Source organism: Ooceraea biroi, chromosome 3 (assembly GCF_003672135.1).
Source record: "Ooceraea biroi isolate clonal line C1 chromosome 3, Obir_v5.4, whole genome shotgun sequence".
Classification (NCBI taxonomy): domain Eukaryota; kingdom Metazoa; phylum Arthropoda; class Insecta; order Hymenoptera; family Formicidae; genus Ooceraea; species Ooceraea biroi.
Window position 1 is genome coordinate 2,400,503 of NC_039508.1, and position 22,502 is coordinate 2,423,004.

The window sequence follows — 22,502 nt, forward strand, 5'->3', positions numbered from 1 at the left end:
ATGCAAATTAATTTTGCTCGCGAGTGGATGATCAATCCACTTATAGCGGCAACAACATACGATAAAGATTGAGAGAAGAAGAGAAAAAGAAAGCGAGAGAAAGACAGAAGCATGGTGCGCAAAGAGGGGGCCGGACTGGAAGGTAGAGACCTTATGTAACTTCTGAGAGACAGTTAACGTTAGGTCGCGTTGCTTCAAGCCATCTTTGGTCGCTTATCGTTCAGTTTTACATTGTGCAAAGTTTACGCAGGTGTGTGTGCAGCTTTTCGGTTTTCAAGTTGAGACGGTTTTACGTGCGATATTGCTGTTGCACTTTTCTCGTTTGCTTCCTAGTTGGAAAGAAATTTACTACTTCCAGATCGACATGACCAAGTACAAGCTTCGCTACTTTGACGTGATGGGTTTGGGTGAACCCATCAGGTTCCTGCTCAGTTACGGCGGCCTCGAATTCGAGGACATCCGCGTCGATCGCGGCGCTTGGACAAAGATGAAGCCGAGTACGCGTCACCCATGCTGATTTGTCGATTTGCTCGAATTGCCGATCAAACAATAAGCGTGCATGATACGAGCAGCGCGATTTGTTGCACGTGATACGCATAGCGCATATTTTTTTCAGCAATGCCGTTCGGTCAATTGCCTATCCTAGAGATCGATGGCAAGGTTTACTCGCAAACGTTGCCGATCTGTCGTTACTTGGCGAAGCAGTACGATTTGTCGGGCAAGACGGACTTGGACGCCTTGGAAATCGACGCTGTCGCCAACGCTCTTCACGATCTCCGGAAACGTAATATAAAATCGCATTTCATGAGTGGAGGTCTTTCGAAAACGAAATTTGACGTTTGACGCGACGTTTCAGAGATAGCGCTGTTCTACAGAGAGACCGACGAGGTCCTGAAAGCTAAAAAGAAGAAGGAAGTACTGAGCACCGTCGTGCCATTCTATTTGGAGAAGCTGGAGGAGCTGGCCAGCAAGAATGGCGGGTACCTACACGGGGGTGAGGTAGGCATTTCGCGACATCGTTACATCATGATTGCGAAATATGTTTTGCACAAATGTCATAAATAATATTTCCCTCTGTTTTCAGCTAAGCTACGCTGATTTGTTTTTCGTCGCTATCGCGGATTCTCTGAGCAATGCCTGCGAGCTCGACATCACGCGGGGAAAACCGAATTTAAAATCTCTCCGGGAAAAAGTACTCGCGCTTCCCGGAATTAAGACGTGGGTGGAAAAGAGGCCCAAATTGGATTTCTGATCGCCGCCACTTTGATATGCGCGCAACATGTCGGTCGAATATCCATATCGCCTGCGTCGGCCGCAGAAATTTATTCTTTCCGTTGCAATATATTTTGTACACATGTAACGCGCATCAGTATGATACGGATAATAAAGAATCGACGTGCAATGCGGATTGTCGCATCGCAGAACGCAAACGTTGCATCATGCAATAACAGAAGTTAGCTTTATCAGCTGCTGAGAGCTAACTACCAACGTCAGATAGAGCTATAACATTTTACGATCTTTAATCGTTAGCCAGTATCAGCAATATACGCATCTATTTACGAAATGCAAAGTTATATATAAAACGAGATGCGCCGCGTCTCTATATTCTATTATTATTATTATTACTCTGATTATAACATAATAGAATCTAGTAGTATCCGCAATAAAAATCGAAATTTCTATTTACGTCACAAAGCTTTCATGATATTTTCATCATGTCCATTATTTAATACCTGAAGGGAGCACACACACGTCTTTGCATGTAATTTTGCATTTAGATGCGTACCGCAGGATCTGTAATAGGGGAGTGCAGGGATTACGTACATTATATCCAGAAGGCAAGGCAGTCCGAAAGAAACTTTAGCCCCTCTCTCGCTCCCGACAAAATTCCTCTCGAAGGCTCTGATGTAGCGATATTCGCACTGTGCGTGAAATCGGAGCGTCCGAAATTCAAATAGCCGTTTGTTCCAATCCCCTTCGAGGTTGCGCCCGGACATTCCGCCGTTGCATTCGGTTCTTTACGCGCGTAAACGGATACGCCGCAGGGCACACATAAAGGATATCCGATAACCTACTATATTCGAATTCCTATTTGCGCGTACGGAGAAAAACGAATCCGCGCCCAGATCGTTTGAATTTTGCCGTAATTTTCATTATACGCGAGTGACGATGAAAGCAAATTGCATTCGCACGCACGTGCGAGTGTAAACGCGATCGTGTAAACGATGGTTCCAATATTACTGCAAGTACCTGCGCGGTTGGCGCCCCAAGTTTTCATCCGCGTCAATCGTTCAGCAGAAACGCAATAAAAGATTCAAGACGCAATAAAAGATTCGTGGAGCCACGCTCGCTCGAAATCATCTTTTCTAATCTTACCGTCATCTCTGTTGCATCTGCTTTGCCGCTTAAGGGGGGAGCCTGCTTTAGAACGTTGAAAATAAGGTATATTTTACGAATTGTTTTTGGAGAAACTATACAGCGGATCATTATAAAACTTTGATGCATTTATTAGTACATGTTTAAAGATAACAAAAATTATTTTTTTATTTGAATATATCGCCTGTAGAGGTCGTCCTGGAGGCATCTTAGTGCAGCCGGCGTTGTAAATTGATGAGCATTTTCCTGCCTCCAAATTTCATCCAAACTGAAAAATTGAAATATTTTCTCGTTATTTATGAATTCCCATCGTCGATGAACCTTTAATATTCATAAAAACATTAAGTTAAACAATTACTTTTGCATGAAAAAGTTCAACAACTTTGCCTAAAAATCGTACTTTTGTGTTCTAAGCTCCACCATTTTGGCACTTTTCAACTTTTTTCTTCTCTCTTTGGTTCATCGACGATGGGAATTCATAAATAACGAGAACATAGTTCAATTTTTCAGTTTAGACGAAATTTGGAGGCAGGAGAATGCTCACCAATTTGCAATGCCGGCGACGCGGCTGCACTAAGATTTCTCCAGGACGACCTCTACAAGCGATATATTCAAATAAAAAAATAATTTTTTTTATCTTTAATCATGTACTAATAAATGCATCAAAGTTTTATAATGATCCGCTGTATAGTTTCTCCAAAAACAATTCGTAAAATATACCTTATTTTCAGCGTTCTAAAGCAGGCTCCCCCCTTAAGGGGAAGCTGGAGTTGCTAGTGAACTATTTTTTCACTATAGCGATGGTAATTGCAGTTTCGAAAATTCTCTTTATTGCTTGTGCAGAATAAAAAATCCTTTTCCACAAATGAAGTATAGATAGAAAGAAAGTCCGCTCTACAGGACTTTATATTCAAAATGGAAAAAAGTTAGAAAAGACAAATGCAAGTTTTTAACTTTTTTCCATTTTGAATATAAAGTCCTGTAGAGCGGACTTTCTTTCTATACTTCATTTGTGGAAAAGGATTTTTTATTCTGCACAAGCAATAAAGAGAATTTTCGAAACTGCAATTACCATCGCTATAGTGAAAAAATAATACACTAGCAGCTCCAGCATCCCCTTAAGGGGGGAGCCTGCTTTAGAACGCTGAAAATAAGGTATATTTTACGAATTGTTTTTGGAGAAACTATACAGCGGATCATTATAAAACTTTGATGCATTTATTAGTACATGTTCTTTCAGTTTCTTTAGTATAGTTTCTTTCTATACTTCATTTGTGGAAAAGGATTTTTTATTCTGCACAAGCAATAAAGAGAATTTTCGAAACTACAATTACCATCGCTATAGTGAAAAAATAGTTCACTAGCAACTCCAGCTTCCCCTTAAGGGGGGAGCCTGCTTTAGAACGCTGAAAATAAGGTATATTTTACGAATTGTTTTTGGAGAAACTATACAGCGGATCATTATAAAACTTTGATGCATTTATTAGTACATGTTCTTTCAGTTTCTTTAGTACAGTTTCTTTCTATACTTCATTTGTGGAAAAGGATTTTTTATTCTGCACAAGCAATAAAGAGAATTTTCGAAACTGCAATTACCATCGCTATAGTGAAAAAATAGTTCACTAGCAACTCCAGCTTCCCCTTAAGGGGGGAGCCTGCTTTAGAACGCTGAAAATAAGGTATATTTTACGAATTGTTTTTGGAGAAACTATACAGCGGATCATTATAAAACTTTGATGCATTTATTAGTACATGTTCTTTCAGTTTCTTTAGTATAGTTTCTTTCTATACTTCATTTGTGGAAAAGGATTTTTTATTCTGCACAAGCAATAAAGAGAATTTTCGAAACTGCAATTACCATCGCTATAGTGAAAAAATAGTTCACTAGCAACTCCAGCTTCCCCTTAAGGGGGGAGCCTGCTTTAGAACGCTGAAAATAAGGTATATTTTACGAATTGTTTTTGGAGAAACTATACAGCGGATCATTATAAAACTTTGATGCATTTATTAGTACATGTTCTTTCAGTTTCTTTAGTACAGTTTCTTTCTATACTTCATTTGTGGAAAAGGATTTTTTATTCTGCACAAGCAATAAAGAGAATTTTCGAAACTGCAATTACCATCGCTATAGTGAAAAAATAGTTCACTAGCAACTCCAGCTTCCCCTTAAGGGGGGAGCCTGCTTTAGAACGCTGAAAATAAGGTATATTTTACGAATTGTTTTTGGAGAAACTATACAGCGGATCATTATAAAACTTTGATGCATTTATTAGTACATGTTCTTTCAGTTTCTTTAGTACAGTTTCTTTCTATACTTCATTTGTGGAAAAGGATTTTTTATTCTGCACAAGCAATAAAGAGAATTTTCGAAACTGCAATTACCATCGCTATAGTGAAAAAATAGTTCACTAGCAGCTCCAGCATCCCCTTAAGATCCGACGCATCTTTCGCTCGTTTCAGACTCGACAAACGCTGAAGTGCAACAGAGTGTCGACCGAACGTGCGAATTTGATCCGCGACCACATCGGAGTATCGAACTATCGACTCCGACGGGCTCGCGCGGTCGGTGGCGCCTCCGCTACTCCGTTCCGGGCGCGGGTGGCGGCAGCTGGTGGCGGCGCAGCCAATCGGCTGTCGCGAATGATCGCTGCGCGCGGCGGGCTGCGCGGCCGTGTCTCCCGTTCCGCGGAGGAACCGTCAGTGTGCGCGCCGCGGAGAAGCAGAGAGACAGACATCTTGTAGATAAAGTTTAGCGGCGTGGTGTTTTTCTCGACCGTGGGTGTCGGGGTCACGGTTTCGCGTCGCGGTGCTTCGTGTCGCTACGGTGTCCCGGTCTACTGCGTCGTCGTTGCGGCTGCCGTTGCCGCCGCTGTGCTCCACGTCGTCCTCGTCGTCGTCGTCGCCGCTGCCGCCGCCACCGCCGCTGCCGTCGTCGCTATCGCCGCGGTTGCGATCATCGTCGTCGTCGCCGTCATCGTCGTCGTTCGAATCGCCGTTCGCAGCCTGCTGCATCCCCGATCGCGCGGTGGTGTCGCGTCCGCGGGGAAATCTTCGGCCGACTCGTCGTCGCCGTTGTGCCTGTCAACCGAGTTGCCGTCGTCGTCGTCGCCGTCTTCGTCGACGTCGCCATCTAAATCGGCCATCGTCGTCGTCGCCGTCGTCGTCGCGCGGCTCGCGCGTGGTCCAGCGAGCGAAGAACCCGAGGGGACCCCCCGCTCGCGCCGCTCGCGTCGATACTCGCGTGCACCCGCGAGTGCACGGTCGCACCTACCCCCCAGGGTGCGAGGCAGGGACCGCCCGTGGAGACGAAGGGAGTAGAGAGGTCCAAGAGCGAGAGAGAGAGAAAGATAGAGGAGAGGGAGAGAGAGCGCAGCCGTCTCCCCTTTCCCTCCCCCTTGACCGCGACTTGGTCGAGAAACGCTCGTGAACAGTTCCTAGGCACCGATGTGCCGCGCCGTGCGATAACTTCCGTCACCTCTCCGCCACCTTCCCTTCCCCCGTCCCCCCGCGGTCCGTACGTCCGCTCTGTCCCTCCCGGCGGCGTATTTCCGTGCGCGCGTGTGTACATGTGTGTGTGCGGCGGCCGCGCCGGGCTCTCGAGGTGAAAATACCGCCCTCTCCTTCTACCCAACCCCTCCGTCTACGCAGAAGGTAGCTGCTATCTCGTGCGAGTAAGCACGCGAAACAGCGAGGAACAGGAGGAGGACGAGGAGGAGGAGGCGGAGGAGGAGGAGGAGGAGGAGGGAGGAGGAGGAAGAGGAAGTGGAAGAGGAAGTGGAAGAGGAAGAAGAGGAAAGGCGGCGAGTTAACACGGTGAGAGGAAGGGGAGGAAACGCCGGAAGAGGAAAACGCGGTGCGGCCGGAGTGACGCGACGTGATCCTGACGAGGGGGAGAGAGAGAGGCGCCCATCCGTCATTCATCCCGATACAGCATGACCTCCAACAACTCGCAGAAGCTCCCGACGACGGACCGAGTGATCAAAAGTAAGCCAACACAACCGCATTAAGTTACGTCGTACTCGCGCGCGCGAGTCGTCGACGACGCTCGCCGACGGAGTACGCAGCCGACGGAGCCGCAGCCGAGAAAAGCGCGTGCTTGGAGCGCGTGAACGCGCGTGATACTATCTACTCCTCGCGATACTATCTGCTCGCTCCGATCCGTGCCAGAGAGAGAGAGAGAGAGTGCGGTGCGAGCGAAATGCGTGCGTGCGTGCGTGTTACGTACCGTGTGCGCGGATGTGTCCATCTATGTGTGCGCGCGGGCGCGCGCGGTGCGTGCGTGCCCTGCGACCCCGTCTTGCCCGGCTGCCTCCGTCGGTAACGTCGTCGTCGTCATCGTTCGCGCTTTCCATCTCCCTGCCGGTTTTTTCCTCACGCTTTTTATCGCGTCTCGATGTCATTGCGACGCAACGGCCGCAACGGACAGAGGCCGAGTCCGCCGGCAGCTCTCGCGAGCGACGCCGAACTTTGGATACCGACGCTGCAGCGAGGCGAGAGCCGATTTTTCGCGCTCGGGGAAGTCCCAGCGATTTTGGGGGTTCGCGCAACGGGCTCGCTCCGAGCGGGAACGGAGTAGGCGCGTCGAAACACGCCGCGTGCCGTGCACGCGATTGATTTTCTGCCCGCTCGCCGGCGCCATTGCTATCGACCTGACCCGGCGATGCTCGCGTTCTCGAGCGAGGGAGAAACGAAGCCGCGGCGCGGCACTCTCCCCAGGCCAGAACGCGCCTCCTCCGCGCGCTTCGCGGGAGCGATTAATTATTTTTTCCGCTGCGACGCGTCACCCCTCGACCCCGCCGGTCCAGCGACGCGGTAACCTAACCTCTTAACCTCGCGCGCGCGGCCGCCCCCCCCCCCCCCCGGCCATCTTCCCCGGAGGTTTCACCCCCGGAGGTCGCGCCGCTCGGTTAGCCTCGTTTCCGCGGGGTCGAGGAACGCGCGATCGTCTCGAGGACGCTCGCACGGTCGCGCTCTCGCGAGGGGAGCGAGCGCGTCTGCTCTTTCCTCGCGCGTTTTCGCCCTTTCTCCCGCCAGCCTCGTCAAACAGCTGATTCCCCGTTTGCTGCTACGTTCATTAGGCGCGTGGTCCTCGCGTATATCGCACGCACGTGCCGATTTGATGCGCGTTGGAAGAATCGGTGCCCCGATAGCGCCTCATTAAAGGGACGAAACGGAAACCGCGCACGAAGGGTAACGCGAAAAAGGTGCAGATAAAGATCGCGGTCGCGACTGCACTGCTTTGAAAACATAATGGCAGTGGCAAAATTGGACGAACATCCCGGGGAGGATAAGGGCGCGCGACAATACGCGAATAATATCGCAAAGTGTGTCACCGAGAACGAGCGTCGAAAATAAGACCGGTTTAGGACGCACAGGTGGTACTCGGGGTCGTTGACCCCCGTCGAGTGCCATTCTCGCGTTCTTCCTCGGCTCGTTTTCTTTTTTTCTTTCCGAATTTCTCGTTCCCTCCCTTTCCTCCGGGGTTTTCCTGCAATTTAATCAAACGATCTCCGCCGCATCTCAGTCCGCTCTCGGCTTCGATCCCCGACGTGCCTCCACGTAAATGTGGGTCATGAAATGGACGGAATAAAAGTACGCGCGCGCGAGTGCGTCGAACTCCTTCGGCATCATTATCCAGCTTCGGCGGTGAGAACATTTTTTGGAAGCCTTTAATGTAGGGTATGAATATACCCCGTCTAATCACCCGCTCGACTCGAACCCCTGTCGGACCTTCCGAGGGATTTTGCACAATCCCTTCTTCAGGCGTTTACTCTCCGTGTCGCCGCTTCGCGCGCAACCCCGTTGCGCGCGTGGTTACGCTTCGAATTCGCTCGGAGAGAATTTGCTCGGCGGCTTAAGCGGGATCGTAAAATTTAACGGCGTAATCCGATACCCTCGGTCGTCGGATAATCCGGTGCACCGATTATGTAGTTAGGGATGAATGTACCCCGGAACGCGGCGCGATGTTTCGTTTGGCGACTCGCGCTGCGATCGATCAGGCTTAGCCTCGGACGGCTTCGGAATCATTGGGAGTCCGCTGAAACGACCAGATCCAACGGACGCAGATGCATCTGCACAGAGGCGTCGCGTCGCGCCTGCCGGATATCGGGAAAACTCGAGACACGTGGAAAAACGTGGCAAAGTCCACGAAGTCGGCGGCAAGGTCGCTTTAATTCGCGTTTACTGTGCGCGCGTAATTGTTTTACGCGCTCGCCATCGTAATTGGCACGCGAGGGGGTACGACTCTCGGCCTGTGCACAGAGGATCCTTTGTGCGCGGAGGCCCGCGGCCGCGTAAATAATGTTTCAAGGCTGCGACTCATTGTCGCAGCATAAAGCGTCGCAATTTGGACCGCCTCCAAGAACGCGGTCTCCGCTGCAATTCGCGATTTTTAATCGCCAGCTTCTCGGCGTCTCTCGACTGTCTCCTCGTCTCTCTCTCTCTCTCTGTCTCTCTTGCATTCTCTTCCGACGCCGTTATTCGCCGAGTTATCTTGCACGCCCGTCCAACTTTTGCAAGAGAGATCGCAAGTTTCGATAGCGGCGAATGTATTAACATGAGTCTCTTGTAGGTGTGCATGTTGCGTCTCCTTGTAGCGACCGCGCTGTTAATCGCTCCGCTTGAACGTGCTAAATCGTAAGGAATGATCTCCAGGCATGACTTATCTCGGTCTTCCCTAACCACGCGAATAAATGACGTGCGGCCCGCCGATTGGCGTCTCGCTCGGTTATCCTCTCACGTAAAATGTCGAAATGTCACCTGTCGTAATTTATTCCGTAAATTATTCCGCTTTGCCTTCTACTCTTCCGCTCGTGATTCCGGTGTCCCGGGCTGGCTCCGCGCAGCTACGCGCCGCGAGTACGCGCGCAGAGTTAAAATCCAGGTCGACGGGTTTCAAGATTGTTTGCGTCTATAATATTATAAATCGTCGTGCCTCGGCTCCCTCAGCCGAGAGCGCGGCCTCGCATATGCAATGCAAAGCGTTTTCGCGACGTTGCGTAACTCTTCGAGAAAGAGCGCGCCGCGAAGAAAAATATCCGCGGACTGAAAATTCACTCGCTCTCAGAAGCGCCCTTATTCTCGAGGGAAACGGGGTACTCGGATCCTGCGTGTCGCTCGATCGTCATCGGACCGGGTCTTTAAATCATCGCGTTTGATGACGATTGTTGATGACGATCGAGCAGCGTTCCAGCGGTGGCGACGTTGCTGCCAAAAGTCGCGCGACTTCTAGCCACACAGTGAACGGACCGGTTCGGCTTCGAATTATTTTCGGAACCTGACGACACGAGGTGCGGCGTCGCGTATCGTAGGCATCGCAACGCGTCGCCTCGCGTGGCGTCGCGTCGTCGATTGCGTCGGCTCGGCCGGCTCGCTCGAGCGTTTTCCATTCTCTTGTCGGACAATTGCTGAATTTTTAAGAGCATCGCGTTACACGACCAGTTCTCGCGTTACCGCTGATATTTTTCCAGTCTAATTGCGTCCATCGCGCCGCAAGAGCCTCGCCGATCTCGTTTCTCGTGCGATCTCAAGCGATCATCGCGCGTTTCGGTTCTGTCAAGTGTTCGATCGAGAGATAGAGACCGTAGAAAGGAAGATTGGTAATCCCGTGGTGCTTCACGACGTCACCCAGACACGAATCCTGTCGACGTGTTTGTAGCGAACAATATACGCTCCGAGATGACGATTTCGACAAAAGCCTCGCATCTAATTACGTAGAGCATGCTACTTTATATACATGTGCGTGTCGCCTGTGCGACGTTCTTCTCCTACGGAGAAAAATAGCGTGGCGCGTCACGACATTCTTGACCCGATGCATTCAGATTGCGTTAAGGGGGGAGCCTGCTTTAGAACGTTGAAAATAAGGTATAATTTTACGAATTTTTTTGGAGAAACTATACAGCGGATCATTATAAAACTTTGATGCATTTATTAGTACATGTTTAAAGATAAAAAAATTATTTTTTTATTTGAATATATCGCCTGTAGAGGTCGTCCTGGAGGCATTGTAAATTGGTGAGCATTCTCCTGCCTCCAAATTTCATCCAAACTGAAAAATTGAAATATTTTCTCGTTATTTATGAATTCCCATCGTCGATGAACCTTTAATATTCATAAAAACATTAAGTTAAACAATTACTTTTGCATGAAAAAGTTCAACAACTTTGCCTAAAAATCGTACTTTTGTGTTCTAAGCTCCACCATTTTGGCACTTTTCAACTTTTTTCTTCTCTCTTTGGTTCATCGACGATGGGAATTCATAAATAACGAGAACATATTTCAATTTTTCAGTTTAGACGAAATTTGGAGGCAGGAGAATGCTCACCAATTTGCAATGCCGGCGACGCGGCTGCACTAAGATTTCTCCAGGACGACCTCTGCAAGCGATATATTCAAATAAAAAAATAATTTTTTAAATCTTTAAACATGTACTAATAAATGCATCAAAGTTTTATAATGATCCGCTGTATAGTTTCTCCAAAAACAATTCGTAAAATATACCTTATTTTCAGCGTTCTAAAGCAGGCTCCCCCCTTAAGTATGCAGAGTGCTCGTGCATCCCTTCGTGACTTCTCGTTCTTTGCTGTTTGCCATTGACAAATAACAGCGCGTTGCTACGCGAGAAACTGGGATTCTCGAACTTGGACCGCGTTAAAATTGCTTCGACGAGTCCCCTCCTTCGCAGTCATTCTTCAGATGAGTCTGTCTTCTTGATAATATCTCCGCTAGCGAGCAAGCGAGCCTAGACTATCCTCGACTCGTTTGTCTACTTGGGGAACCTTGGGTTCCGACAAACGTATTTAATGAGTATTATTTACAGCAGTGTATCTGCAACTCTCACAAACAGCGCTGAATTAGAAACGCCGGTTTACGCGGCCCTTTTAGTAAAATACACGTGGGCGATCTGCCTGAATGGGCGATTAGCCGGTGCGCTCGTTAAAGTGGATTGTAGACGCTCACGGAATCATGCTTAATTTAAAAAGCAGCCGGTGTATAGCAGCCGTCTGGTTCGATTTCACGCGGACGGATCGCGACGGATGGTACACTCGAATCTCGTTCATCAAGGACACGCGGTTTCCAACAAGCGGGAGTCGTGAAAAATTCGCGTCTCGCAACACGCGCGACGTTCAGCTTCGTTTCTCGCGCGTCTCGCGAGAATTTAGAGTCAATTACAACATCCGCATGTGCGCGTGTCATGGGATCACCGCGCGTTCCTCGCCATCATCGATGCATTGACGGCCTGCTGTTATTTGCGTTTCATTAATGTCTGGTCCATTAGCTATCGCTCAGCGGTGGCAATTTGCACGAGCACGCTCGAAGAGTATCTACACCGTCGTTTGAAATTGTCGACACTCGGAGCGTAATTAAGCCCCTCGGTGCCACAATTAGACGAGGTGCGCACCCGCGACCCGGTGGTCGCGTTTTCGCCGCTATCATCCATTTTTCTCGCAGAGTGCTCGCTCTCTGTTGCTCGAATTTCTCGCCGCGTCGTCTCGCTTTAAAGAATCGGCAGATGCATAATATTTGTTATACTGTCGGTTATTCCACAGAAATTTTCATTTGCCAATTCAGACTGATCATCATCCTCCCCTTAATGCGGAATACTTGAAAGCACGCGTGAAAGTAAAGTCGCTAAATATAATGGATGCAGTTACGCTGTCTTCCTTCGTGGTAACGGCGGTGAATGAACCTCGTTGCAGCATATGTTTATCTGGGATACCAATGACTCAAAGATTACGAGGCGTACCTCAAGATCATTATCACGACCGTGGATATTCCGCGATACCGCCAATGATCTTATCGCCCGCGTGTCGCACGTGATTAGCGTCACGACGCGCGTGTCTTTTTGCGTGTTTGCTCGCTAAACGCGTCGTCTCCACTAATTCCTCGGAGCAGACGTGCACATTGCTTCTCTCGCACAATTAACAGCGGCTGCGAAAACTCGTTCCTCTTCGCCGACGCCCGAAACGTGTCAGTTGCAAGAATTTCTTCAATCGCGAGAGTTGTTCGAGGCGGCGAAAATATTTCGCTGGCCTTTCGAAACTCTGGATTTTTCGTTGTGGTAAATGGGTGTTCATATTCTCGTTTTGCATCTCACGACTCTGACATTTTAATTTCCCTCAAGGGGTCTCGAGACTTCGTGCTCTTCAATTAAACGTTCCCTCGTCAATTTTTCAGGTCAAAGTGCGCTCGATAAGTCCAACAGATCATGCGTCGCTACATTGTAAAACGTAATAACAATGATCCCATCTCGCCTGGGGCTTCAACAAGTTCCATTTCATATAGAAAAAAATGTAGTTTTTAATTGGACATCTACAACTAACATTTATTCACACATTTATACATGTCGTTAAAAATGCAGAATCGTTCATGTTATGTAAGAATTCTACGCAAGGTAGGATTTAACAGCACAAGTACCATCAGTCAGAAAACAACAACGAGAATCTGGGAGAATCGATTCCAACTTGTCCAAGGAGTGTGTCATCGGAATCTCGGCCGATCCCTGCTCGCTCTGTATCACTCGCTCGCCCGTTCGCTCGAGCGAGTCCCGCGCGACGAGGCGGCTCGTCGCGGCTCGCACGGCTGCTGGGTGGTGTGTAATAATAGACGCAAACTCATTTGGCCGGTCGGCCAACTACATTTGGCTCGGCCGCGGTCCACTGTTCGCTCCGCGGCGGGTCCGGCTGGTCGGTGGCGAAATTTTTGTTGACTTTACGAAAGAATAAATAAACAAGGAGCGCGGGCGGCCCGCACGTCTCGCCCGGGTCCTCTTTTTCCACGGCTGCCCGTTTTCCCCGGCGATTACGACGCGGCTGTCCTCTCGTCGCCGAGGCGACGGCCGGGGGTTTTATTTTCGTGGACGACGAACCGGCCTTCTCCGAGACTTCTGTGGCCGATTGATGCTCATGAGGGGAGAAGTCGCGCGGAGGGACGAGGGTGGATCTCTCGGGGAGATTAATCTCGCCATCGCCTTCGTCTCTCGTCTTTTAATCGTCTCGTTTACGACCGATCGAGTAGCAAAAAGCGGATTAAGAGGTACAATGAGACACGAGGCTGCTCAACATCTCGCTATCTTCGTGCCGCGGTGTGTCCGTAGGTTCTCGTTGGAAAAGTCTTCGAGCTGCGCTGTTGGAGCACGGTGTGAATGTTCACACGGCGTCCATCCGTTTGTGCATTCGATCTTTTTAATTGAGCGTCACGATGCACGGGAGCCTTGTCGGAGACGACGGAATTGGATGCTGCTGCTGCGTCCAGACGTCGCCGGACAATCCATTATCGTCGTTTCACTACAACGAGTACCTTGTGTACCGCGACAGACGTTTACGTACAGTGGTATCCATTGTCGTACAAACGGCGAAGAAAACGTTGTAAACAAGTCGCATACGTTGCGCCGCGGCGAGATATCGTTGCACAAGCTTTAATTTGCTGATGCTGATGTAGGTACGCCGATGACGATACATCGAAGATCATTGAGGTCTCCATTGAACCAGCGTCTGTTCAAGGAAATCTTGGAAAGCCTCGCGGAAAGTGATGAACAATCCTCGGGGAACAAAGTAAATCGTTTCTGATTCACTGAACGATTTTAAATTGACCTCTTTCGAGGATATTAACGAACGCTAATCTTATCACTAATTAATCGCTCTCTTAAAATTTCTATAATTATGTGCGACCGCGAGAGAATTCTCCGCGGTTGAGCATCCGGTGTTCGTTTTATCGATTAATCGCTTATCGCCTCGCGAATTATGATTAAGTAGTGTGGACATCCTTGTTATTTCAGACACGGCGATCTGCGAACTTCGTCGACGCGGTCGATAAGAAGTGCGAAACACGTGCGAAAAAACGAATTATTTGCGTATGAAACGAGCAAGACAGGAAATTAAAACCGCTATTAGTGCAACCTTGTCAGCGAGAATTTCTCTCTTGCGAGGGATCGATGTGATTATATATATATATATATATATTACAGCAAGTGGCAGGCGGGTTGATCTTGTTAGATTCCGTCGCCACTGCCAAGAACAGACTCGATTTCGCTGTTTAGTCACGTTATATTTTACCGCGAAAAAACGATTCGTTAGCGTGAAATCATAATCATCGATACTTGCGACCCTCGCGATTTTCTCGTAATAGCACGTCTAATCGTCCTTTAAACGGAGTTTGCGCTCGCGGTTCAACGAAAATAATCTCCGATCTCGTGAAATAAATATCGCGCACGGTACGAGCGAGTCATTTGGGGGAAATTAAAACGTTCCGTGTATATGCCGGAAATAAAATTTTATATTTACGATGATTAAATCCGGATTGGTCGAGTCAGCTCTACTCTCTCTCTCTCTCCCTCCACAGCGAGCCATAGCGAGCGAACTTTGTAATCCCGTCCTCCGATTTTTCATTCGGGGCTGAGAAAACCGCTCCAGAACGGTTCCTGCTGCCTCTTCTTCCCCTTGCTCCGCGGAAGTCGCAGGGCGAGTTTGACTTTTCGCAGGGTGTCGCTGCACGCGCCCGATGCCGATCGTCGGCTTTCATACGGGATCGGATTTCCGGCCAAGGAGCGGCTAATCCGCGACCTTGTGTGAGTCTCCTCCGTTGCGGAGGAAGGTCGTACCTTCATTTAGCATATCGTCGCTCGCAACGAAACCAGGCCAACCGACGAAGGGCGCACGAATTCATTACGTGGCCCGCTTTTCGAGCCACGGGATATCTGATCGAAGGCAACTATCCGGCCGGCCGGATCCCGCTTTTTCCACTTGGCCTTCCTCACGGACATTTCCTCGGCTGGCTCTGAATCCGCCTTTCGGCGATTCCGTATTCGCGAATACCTAACGATGGATGGCTCATTTGGCGCGATCCATTGACCCTCGTATTTTGCTAACCAAATGGACGCACGAGCCGGTTTTACTTGAATCAGTTACTTGATCGGCAAATGCACTTTGCACATGCTGATAAATTTCACCTGCACGCTGCTCTGATGATTTACTCAGGAATTACTCGCAGAGAACATTAACGATATTAATGCGACGATCGCAACGATCGATCACGTGAATGCAATTAGCAAAAAAATCAATAATCGGTTGCATCCTTCGCAAGATCCCTGCGAGATGAGCCCGTAGAAATGAGAGTCTCGTACTCCTGCGTGCTCGAGTGCAGATGTTCGTCGATCGCGGGTCAATGAGTCTCGCGAACGAGCAGTCGCCTCGTTTCTATCTTGGCAATTATCGGGCAAGTGGCAGTGCTGGCCCTTGAACGTCTTCGGGGGAGTTGCATTGATCTCCGCGCGTCTTCTTTATTTTCGCGCGTCGCCTCGTCTCGATGTCGAGCGCAAACAATGGTGGATGCTCGTCCGCGTTTATGGCGGTTTTTTCTCGCCGGTGCGTGAGTACGGCTCGCGATACCGGCGTGAGGTAGGCGCTAACGAACTAATTGTCCTACGGCTATTTTCTTCGCCGTTTTCTGCAGACCAACAAAGTCCACTTCATCTTCCAGTCTGATCACCTATTCTGTAGCGCGATGACGCTCTAATTAATCCTCGCCACTTGCAGCTTCTTTCGCGCGTTTCTAACGTGTTTCCGGGACGAACTTGGGACTCGGTGGAACTATTCATCGTGACACGCCAACAACGAGCATTTTTACGTAACGAGGACACGATGCGCGAGCAGTTTCGACGACAAATAGGAAAGATGGGGATAGCAGCAGACTCGATATGCTGATTGCGCCGATGACATTCGAGCGCACCTTACGATAAACTGCAAATCGTTTTCCTCGTCGGGCGATTTGCTGTCTATTATTACGTGTTACGCGAGCGCGAACCCTTTACTTCGCTAACATTTTCGCGTCGGATGATCGATCGTTCCCCGGAGAACTGAGCCTACGATCGTAACAATTATGAATTAATTCTCCTACGAATCGCGGTAGCTCGCTGACCCGTTTCCCCGTTACACGAAATCGCGGACAGTCGGCCTTCGTATTTGCACATCAACAGGTGAACAAGTCGTCCTTAGTTTTCGATAATGCGCGCCCTCCCTTCCCACCCTCGCACTTTTTCTTTTTTCTTCTTGGCTAGCGCCAATCGTGTAACGAGGAATAAACCCCTCGTCGTGGTCGGACGGGATGACGGGTTGCCCGTGTCTTTTGAAGGGCGACAGAAGCACGGATAAAGGAGGCAGGGATCGGACAGGGTGGATTGAGGGAGACGACGAGGTGGAGACTACGAGAGACAGAGAGGCAGGGAGCGAGAGCGAGATGGCAGAGGGAGCACGGGAAGAGAAAGAGAGAGCGAGAGAGACAGGCGGGGCCCGATCAATACTCACGGCCAACCCCGTAGTAACGCATAAATTACCTTATTCATAGCGTATCGTCGCGTCCATCGTCGTCCTCCCTGCGATCTATGTTTAACAACGTCTTTCGCAAAAGACGACTCGAAATTTTGCGAGGGTTGGGGGAGGGGGACGATCTGGGCGAGACCTCTTCGAGATCATCTCGAGGACTCGGTCGGTCCTGCCGTAAAACAGATGCTTCGGCTTTCTTCGCAAAGAAAATCGCGTAGTCGACCGTTATCAGAGTTGGAAAATTAAATTGTGCGCATCCAGAGCACATTATTTGTCTTTGACTTCCGTCCGCGATAATGCATCGTGTACGCATAGTAAGCCAGGCTCTCATCGCGCCGCGCTCGTTATCGTCGGGATTGTTTCAGTGCAACGGCACAGATGCATCTAGCGCGCGTGTGCGCGCCTGGAAGTTAATGTTGCTTTAACAATGCTCTCGCGGCCGATCGAAATTCAATCCGCGCGATTCTCGCCGTGAACGAATTGCCGAACGATTCTGGCTCGCGAAGCACCGCGACTGCCGCGATGACTCATTTCTTCTTGTTCCTCCATAAAATTCAGCGCGCTTTTAATCGTTTATCGGACTTGTTTATTGGATTATCGTTGTACCAACAACAAACACGATGCATCGACTTCGCAGCTTTTAGAAACTATGCCATTAAAATTCGATAATAGAGAATTTATTGAGAATGGATAGTTCCGATCGCAAAGCTGGTTAGCGATTTTCCGACCGCGATCGAGTCTTTTGGACCTTTCTCGAAGCCGGCTTATCACCACGAAACGAGAAACGGCGGTCCTCTTCAATTACTGCGTGAGACCTTCGTAGCCTTGTCGACGTTCACTTTTCCCCCTTATTCGTGGCATGTGTCGGAAACTTTTCGATTGTTTCGCATCAATTCCCGAAGGTCCCTAATGGGATAATCGATGAAAAGCCGAATTGCCGAATCCTTCCCGAATAGTTTCACGATTGCCACCCGGTACTTCCAGACGATATAAATAATTCATACACGTGTTTATAAGATCTCGTATTCTCGCTGTTTCCATTACGTGGTCGCGCTACCATGTCATTATCATCATCACGATCACACTATCATTACATCTTGATAAACAGACCGAAATCACGATACGAGAGTCGAGTCTTCTTCATTCGTGCGTGCGTGCGTGTGTGTGTGTGTGTCGTTCGGATCGAATAAAAAATTGATACACTGAGAGAAAAATGTAATTGATCCAACGAAATGTCTTGTCACGGGGTGCCAACAAAATATATACTTATTTCGACAAGTTATATATTGAAACAAATATGTAGTTCTTGGATTACACACATGAGAATTATAATCCAACAATTATATATTTGCTTCAATATATAACTTGTTGATATAAGTATATATTTTGTTGGCACCCCGTGACAAGACATTTCGTTGGATCAATTACATTTTTTTCTCAGTGTAGCAACGTCCCTGGATTTGCTGGCAGACTCGACTGCGCGAGGGGGTGGAGAAAAGTGAGGGTGGTCGTCTGCGGTAAGCCGCAGGAGGAAACGTGTTATTCCTCCTCATACGGCGAGGGTTTATGCATCCCCGCGGGAAAGGCGTCACGAGCTTCATGCATCAGCGTGCGTTTTGCATAAGATAAATAAAGCGTCGTTACGCCACGATGGTGGAGATTACGGAGCGCGAGGCCAAGCCCGAGCTATCAGCCGAGCTATCAGAGGCAGGGAAATAGTTTCGTTATGGTGACGACGATGTGATCACTGTCGCATCGCCGATTGTTTCGAAAGCCCGTAGCTTCTGCACGTAAAATGACGATCTGATTTTTTAGAAAAATCTTGAGACGCTTTCGATCGACTTTGTGTGTGGTTTAGATGTTCTCAGAAAAGTAAATGAAAGCTATGTGTGTCTTTCTTCTTCACACACTCCAGATGCCAACATTGCAGTTCACTTTGGAAGTGACCCGTCACGCGAGTCTCAATTCTGACAGTTAGGAATACGGGCACACCAAGGGCGAAGGGGAGGTCAAAAGGATGTATCATCTTAAGGGGATCCCCTTCGGAGCGACTTGTTCTCCGGATCGAGAAGTTGGTCCGGCGTTCTATTGACACTTCCTCGACGAGAACGTGAGTTCGACGAACTTTGGTTTCCTGCATGCTCGGGAAACTCGAGATTGCGTCCGGCTGTCCGCCATCAATTTTTCATTCGACTCGCAACTCGATTCGCCCGCGTCCGTATTCCCCGGATCAATCCGCTTTCCGCGCGCGCTGTCGTTACGCGCGCATCCCGTATCGACGTTTACGCGTTTACGCGCTTACGCGATAAAAAGGTCACGAGGCCCTCGTTACGGCGTTGTCAATCCCTTGCTTACGTCGGGATGATAATGGAGGTAACGTCTGCGCGGCGGCTGTGCATGTCGATATTATGCAAATGTTATTTTGGGACGCGTTTGATAGTGGCTGGGTTATAGGCGCGCGAAGCGTGTTATTTATCGCTTTGTGGTAGCTCCAAGTGACATGCTCTCGCCAATATCGATTTTTATTATGACTTTGATGGTGATATCAGTACTCTATAAAATGATGTAATATATTTATTACAATTTGGTAATGGCATCCACGTAATTTTACCGTCTCGCAAGAGCCTTCGTGATTACTTTAAGCGATACGGTTGATTCTACGTATTTATCGAGATATTGTATTACATATTTTTGATATCGCGAGGCTATTTGCGCGTGGTCCACTGATAACACACTGACGCAGAATCTTGATGAACTCAAGGCTATCAGCGTAGTATCAAACGCAGTACGCGACGTAGCATGCATTGTCCGGGCAAGTAAAACGCGTTCTCGGTCCGAGTATTAATCTCACCTACTTATCGCTCGACATTTAAGCTCTCCATTTCATAATTCGTTTTCATGTTATCCCGCGAACGTTATTCTTTGTTTCACAAGGAAAACGAGGCGTAACTTTTTAATTAAAACCGAGGCAGAAGGGGCCTCGGCGAATCTTTCTTTATCCGGAGAAAATTTATTCAGGCACGATGATCGCAGAAGAGCCAGCTTGAACTTGCCTAGTAACGTCCACCCTTTGTCACGCGTATTACCTCGCTCCTTGCTCGTCCTTGGATGCACCTTCTCCCGCCGGGTATAAATACGTGCGATCAATTTGTCCCTTAACGTGGAAAGGATGTGCATCTCGCGCTCTCCCGCCTGGCTGGAGGGTGCAGGTGGCCTTTTCCCCGCGTGCGAGATCCTTTCTTCCATTCTGCCTTCCGGACGAGTAGCTCGTACGAGGAGCTTCGAGGGCCACTCTCGCGTCTTCCCCACGGCTTCTCCCTCGAGAGTGTGTGCAAGCTATTTTTCTTTATTGCACCCGGGCTGTCGCATCTTAGTTACGTGTCACTGCCCCCGCGACGACCGCAACCTTCTTTCGACGATCACGACTGCCCGACGGGCGTTTTTTGGCTCTACTCGCATACGCTCGGACACCTCTGGATCCCATCATCGTCGAAATATGATCGACCTCGCCGTTAAAGCTCGTCGTTAAAGATCACGAACGTGGTTTTCAGATTCGCAACTGCCACTTCGCGTCCTCTGCGGTTCTCTTTATCTCGACATGTGGCCGATCTGAATTTAGCGAAAGCGGGATCAGTTCTCTTTTCTCTTTGTCTCTCTCTTTCTCTGTCTCTCTCAGTGCTCGAGAGTCGGTGCCAATCGTCATCCGAGCGCACATAGCGCGAGGAGGATTATTTTGCGAAATGGAAACACGCGCGCCGAATTGCAATAGTTATTGCGACTCGAGCAGCAACATTAATGTCGTCGTAGCCTGCGCGAGTGAACACACGTGTGCAGTCGCATAATATAAAATAATAATGCGCGGCTGGAAACGCGCGCCAGATGTCGAGCGTGCGGTTGAATTAGCGCTTTTATTGCCCGGGTATTTTTCGCCCCGCCCGCGTAAGCCCGTCGACGTCGGGGATATCGAATTTTCCGCGGAAGAACGTCCCCTACATTTCGTCCAAACGTCGAATTCCCTCTTCAAATTCGTTCGTGGCTCGAGAAGCACGCGGAGTCGACATTTGCTCGATTCTAACGCACACAGATTACTTTTAGATCTATATTTTTTGTATTTAAAATTGTTACCGGAGAGATAAGCTTCGCGGATGTGGTCCGCATGATGCTAAATACGTTGGACGTAGCGATTCGATTAATACCATCTGCAGCGAGATTAATCCGCGCTGTCGTTGCTTTGTGGATCTTCTTGCGGGTTTTTCTTTATGAATACGTTATCGCGCGGTAAATAATTCCGAATGATTAATATTCTCTTGACAATCGTGTATTCATGATATTCTCATTTCGTATACGAGAGGAATATCAGGGTTTAAATGCAGTAAGTAAATAAATAAGTAGGTAAGGATTGTCGAAACGAACTCGCAGAGAATTAATTATGATTTTGAGCATCTTGAATGTTACGTGCGTTATGTAAGTTTGCAGGCGTGAGTTTTACAAGTTCTACATTGAATTGTACGACACGGCGGAATATTAATGTAAAAGTTATGTTTGTCGCGCGCGCGCGTGCAGATGCACACAGCATGTTGATGCATGTGCAAAGTGCAGCACTATTTACCGAACTTTATTAGATGAATGTTACTCGGGGGCACCGCGCGGGGTACCCCATTTATTCCGAAACTCGCGTTTTTTGCCGTTATCGCCATATTAACCCCTTTCAGACACCCAATGGTGAAAGGTCACCGCTCAATTTACGCGAAAGTGTCGCTGCCTTGCCAAGTTCGGTTTCGGAGAGGAAACGTCACGAAAATTGAATTGGCTCCCTCTCTCCCCTCGTCGGCCAGCCGAGTCCACGTTTCGCCATTTCCGACGTTTGCTCGTGTCCAGACGGATTAATGCCTCGGAAAATCGAGGATCCGCGCCTGAGAAAACCGGATATCCTTGCGTCATCTTCGGAACTTACCCCTCAGTGGTACCTTCCGGCCGATGCCCACGCGTTTTCGCAAATCTGACAATCCAACCTGAAAATCCCTAACAATTCACGCAGTCCTCTGTTTCGCAATATCTTACAAAACAATGTGGCAACGAACGCGCGTCAGCTTTCTTTTAACAGTGTCATAGTACCTAAGATGAAGAGACGTAAGATTCGCGTAAAACATCGAAGACCGCGTCTCGAGGCGATCAGTGCTTAATTTGATAAGCGCGGGAACGGCGCGCTGGGCATCTCCGATCGAAGAAGGTCGAAGGCCAAATTATTTCTCGTTCTTGCGAGCCACGTGATTAATCATTCTCTCCCCGCGGGGCGGGGGCGAGACGGGGGTGGGTGAGGCAGGCTCGTGAAATCGATGTTTCAGCTCCGGCGACCCGGAATAAGAAGGCCTCCGCACCGGAATCCGCGTCGGAAGGTCCTCCGATCGATCGGCTCTGTTGCTCGATCATCAAGACTCGATCTCGGCGGCCACTCCTGCTATACCCCGGACCCACGATGGTCGACTAAGCCGCCGATGAACGGGATGGTTCTTCATCCTGCGACGCTGTACGCGCTTCGTCACCGATCGATACGCTCGCGCCAGCGTACTGGAGAAGACGTGCCGTCTCTCTCGCTCCTGCCTCCTTAAACCCGTGTCACGCGAGCAAACGTCGTCGCCACGGCCCGCGAGCACTCGCGGATTAAGCCTGTGCCCCTCGTCGGTTCATCCCTTATCTTGCGTCCACTTTTGCGTCCGTCTGCTTGTACGGACGAATCCGGGAAATTCGTGCTCGCGTCCTGGTGAACGCGAACAACGAGCCTCATCGTCGTTTGATTTGCAATTAAGC

General features: G+C 49.1%; 2 protein-coding genes across 4 annotated transcripts in view; both read left to right on the top strand.

The window, feature by feature from the left end:
* The first annotated feature begins 150 nt into the window (after positions 1–150).
* Positions 151–1,689, top strand: LOC105281323 (glutathione S-transferase). 2 transcript variants are annotated; one of them, XM_011342448.3, is made up of 5 exons: positions 151–250; positions 359–497; positions 617–784; positions 857–999; positions 1,085–1,689. In XM_011342448.3, the coding sequence occupies exons 2-5, from the start codon at positions 365–367 to the stop codon at positions 1,250–1,252; spliced, it is 612 nt and encodes a 203-aa protein (XP_011340750.1). In that variant the 5' UTR covers positions 151–250; positions 359–364; the 3' UTR covers positions 1,253–1,689. The 2 variants fall into 2 exon arrangements, with proteins under 2 accessions (XP_011340750.1, XP_011340749.1); XM_011342447.2 differs by having other exon boundaries at positions 182–497.
* Positions 1,690–6,171: 4,482 nt separating this feature from the next.
* LOC105281324 (serine/threonine-protein phosphatase 2B catalytic subunit 2) overlaps positions 6,172–22,502 on the top strand; it is a 111,508-nt gene continuing 95,177 nt past the window's right edge. For both annotated transcript variants that reach the window (XM_026968607.1, XM_026968608.1), the window contains exon 1: positions 6,172–6,360. In XM_026968607.1, coding sequence (XP_026824408.1) covers positions 6,309–6,360 — 52 coding nt within the window. In that variant the 5' untranslated portion in view covers positions 6,172–6,308. The remainder of the gene's footprint in view (positions 6,361–22,502) is intronic.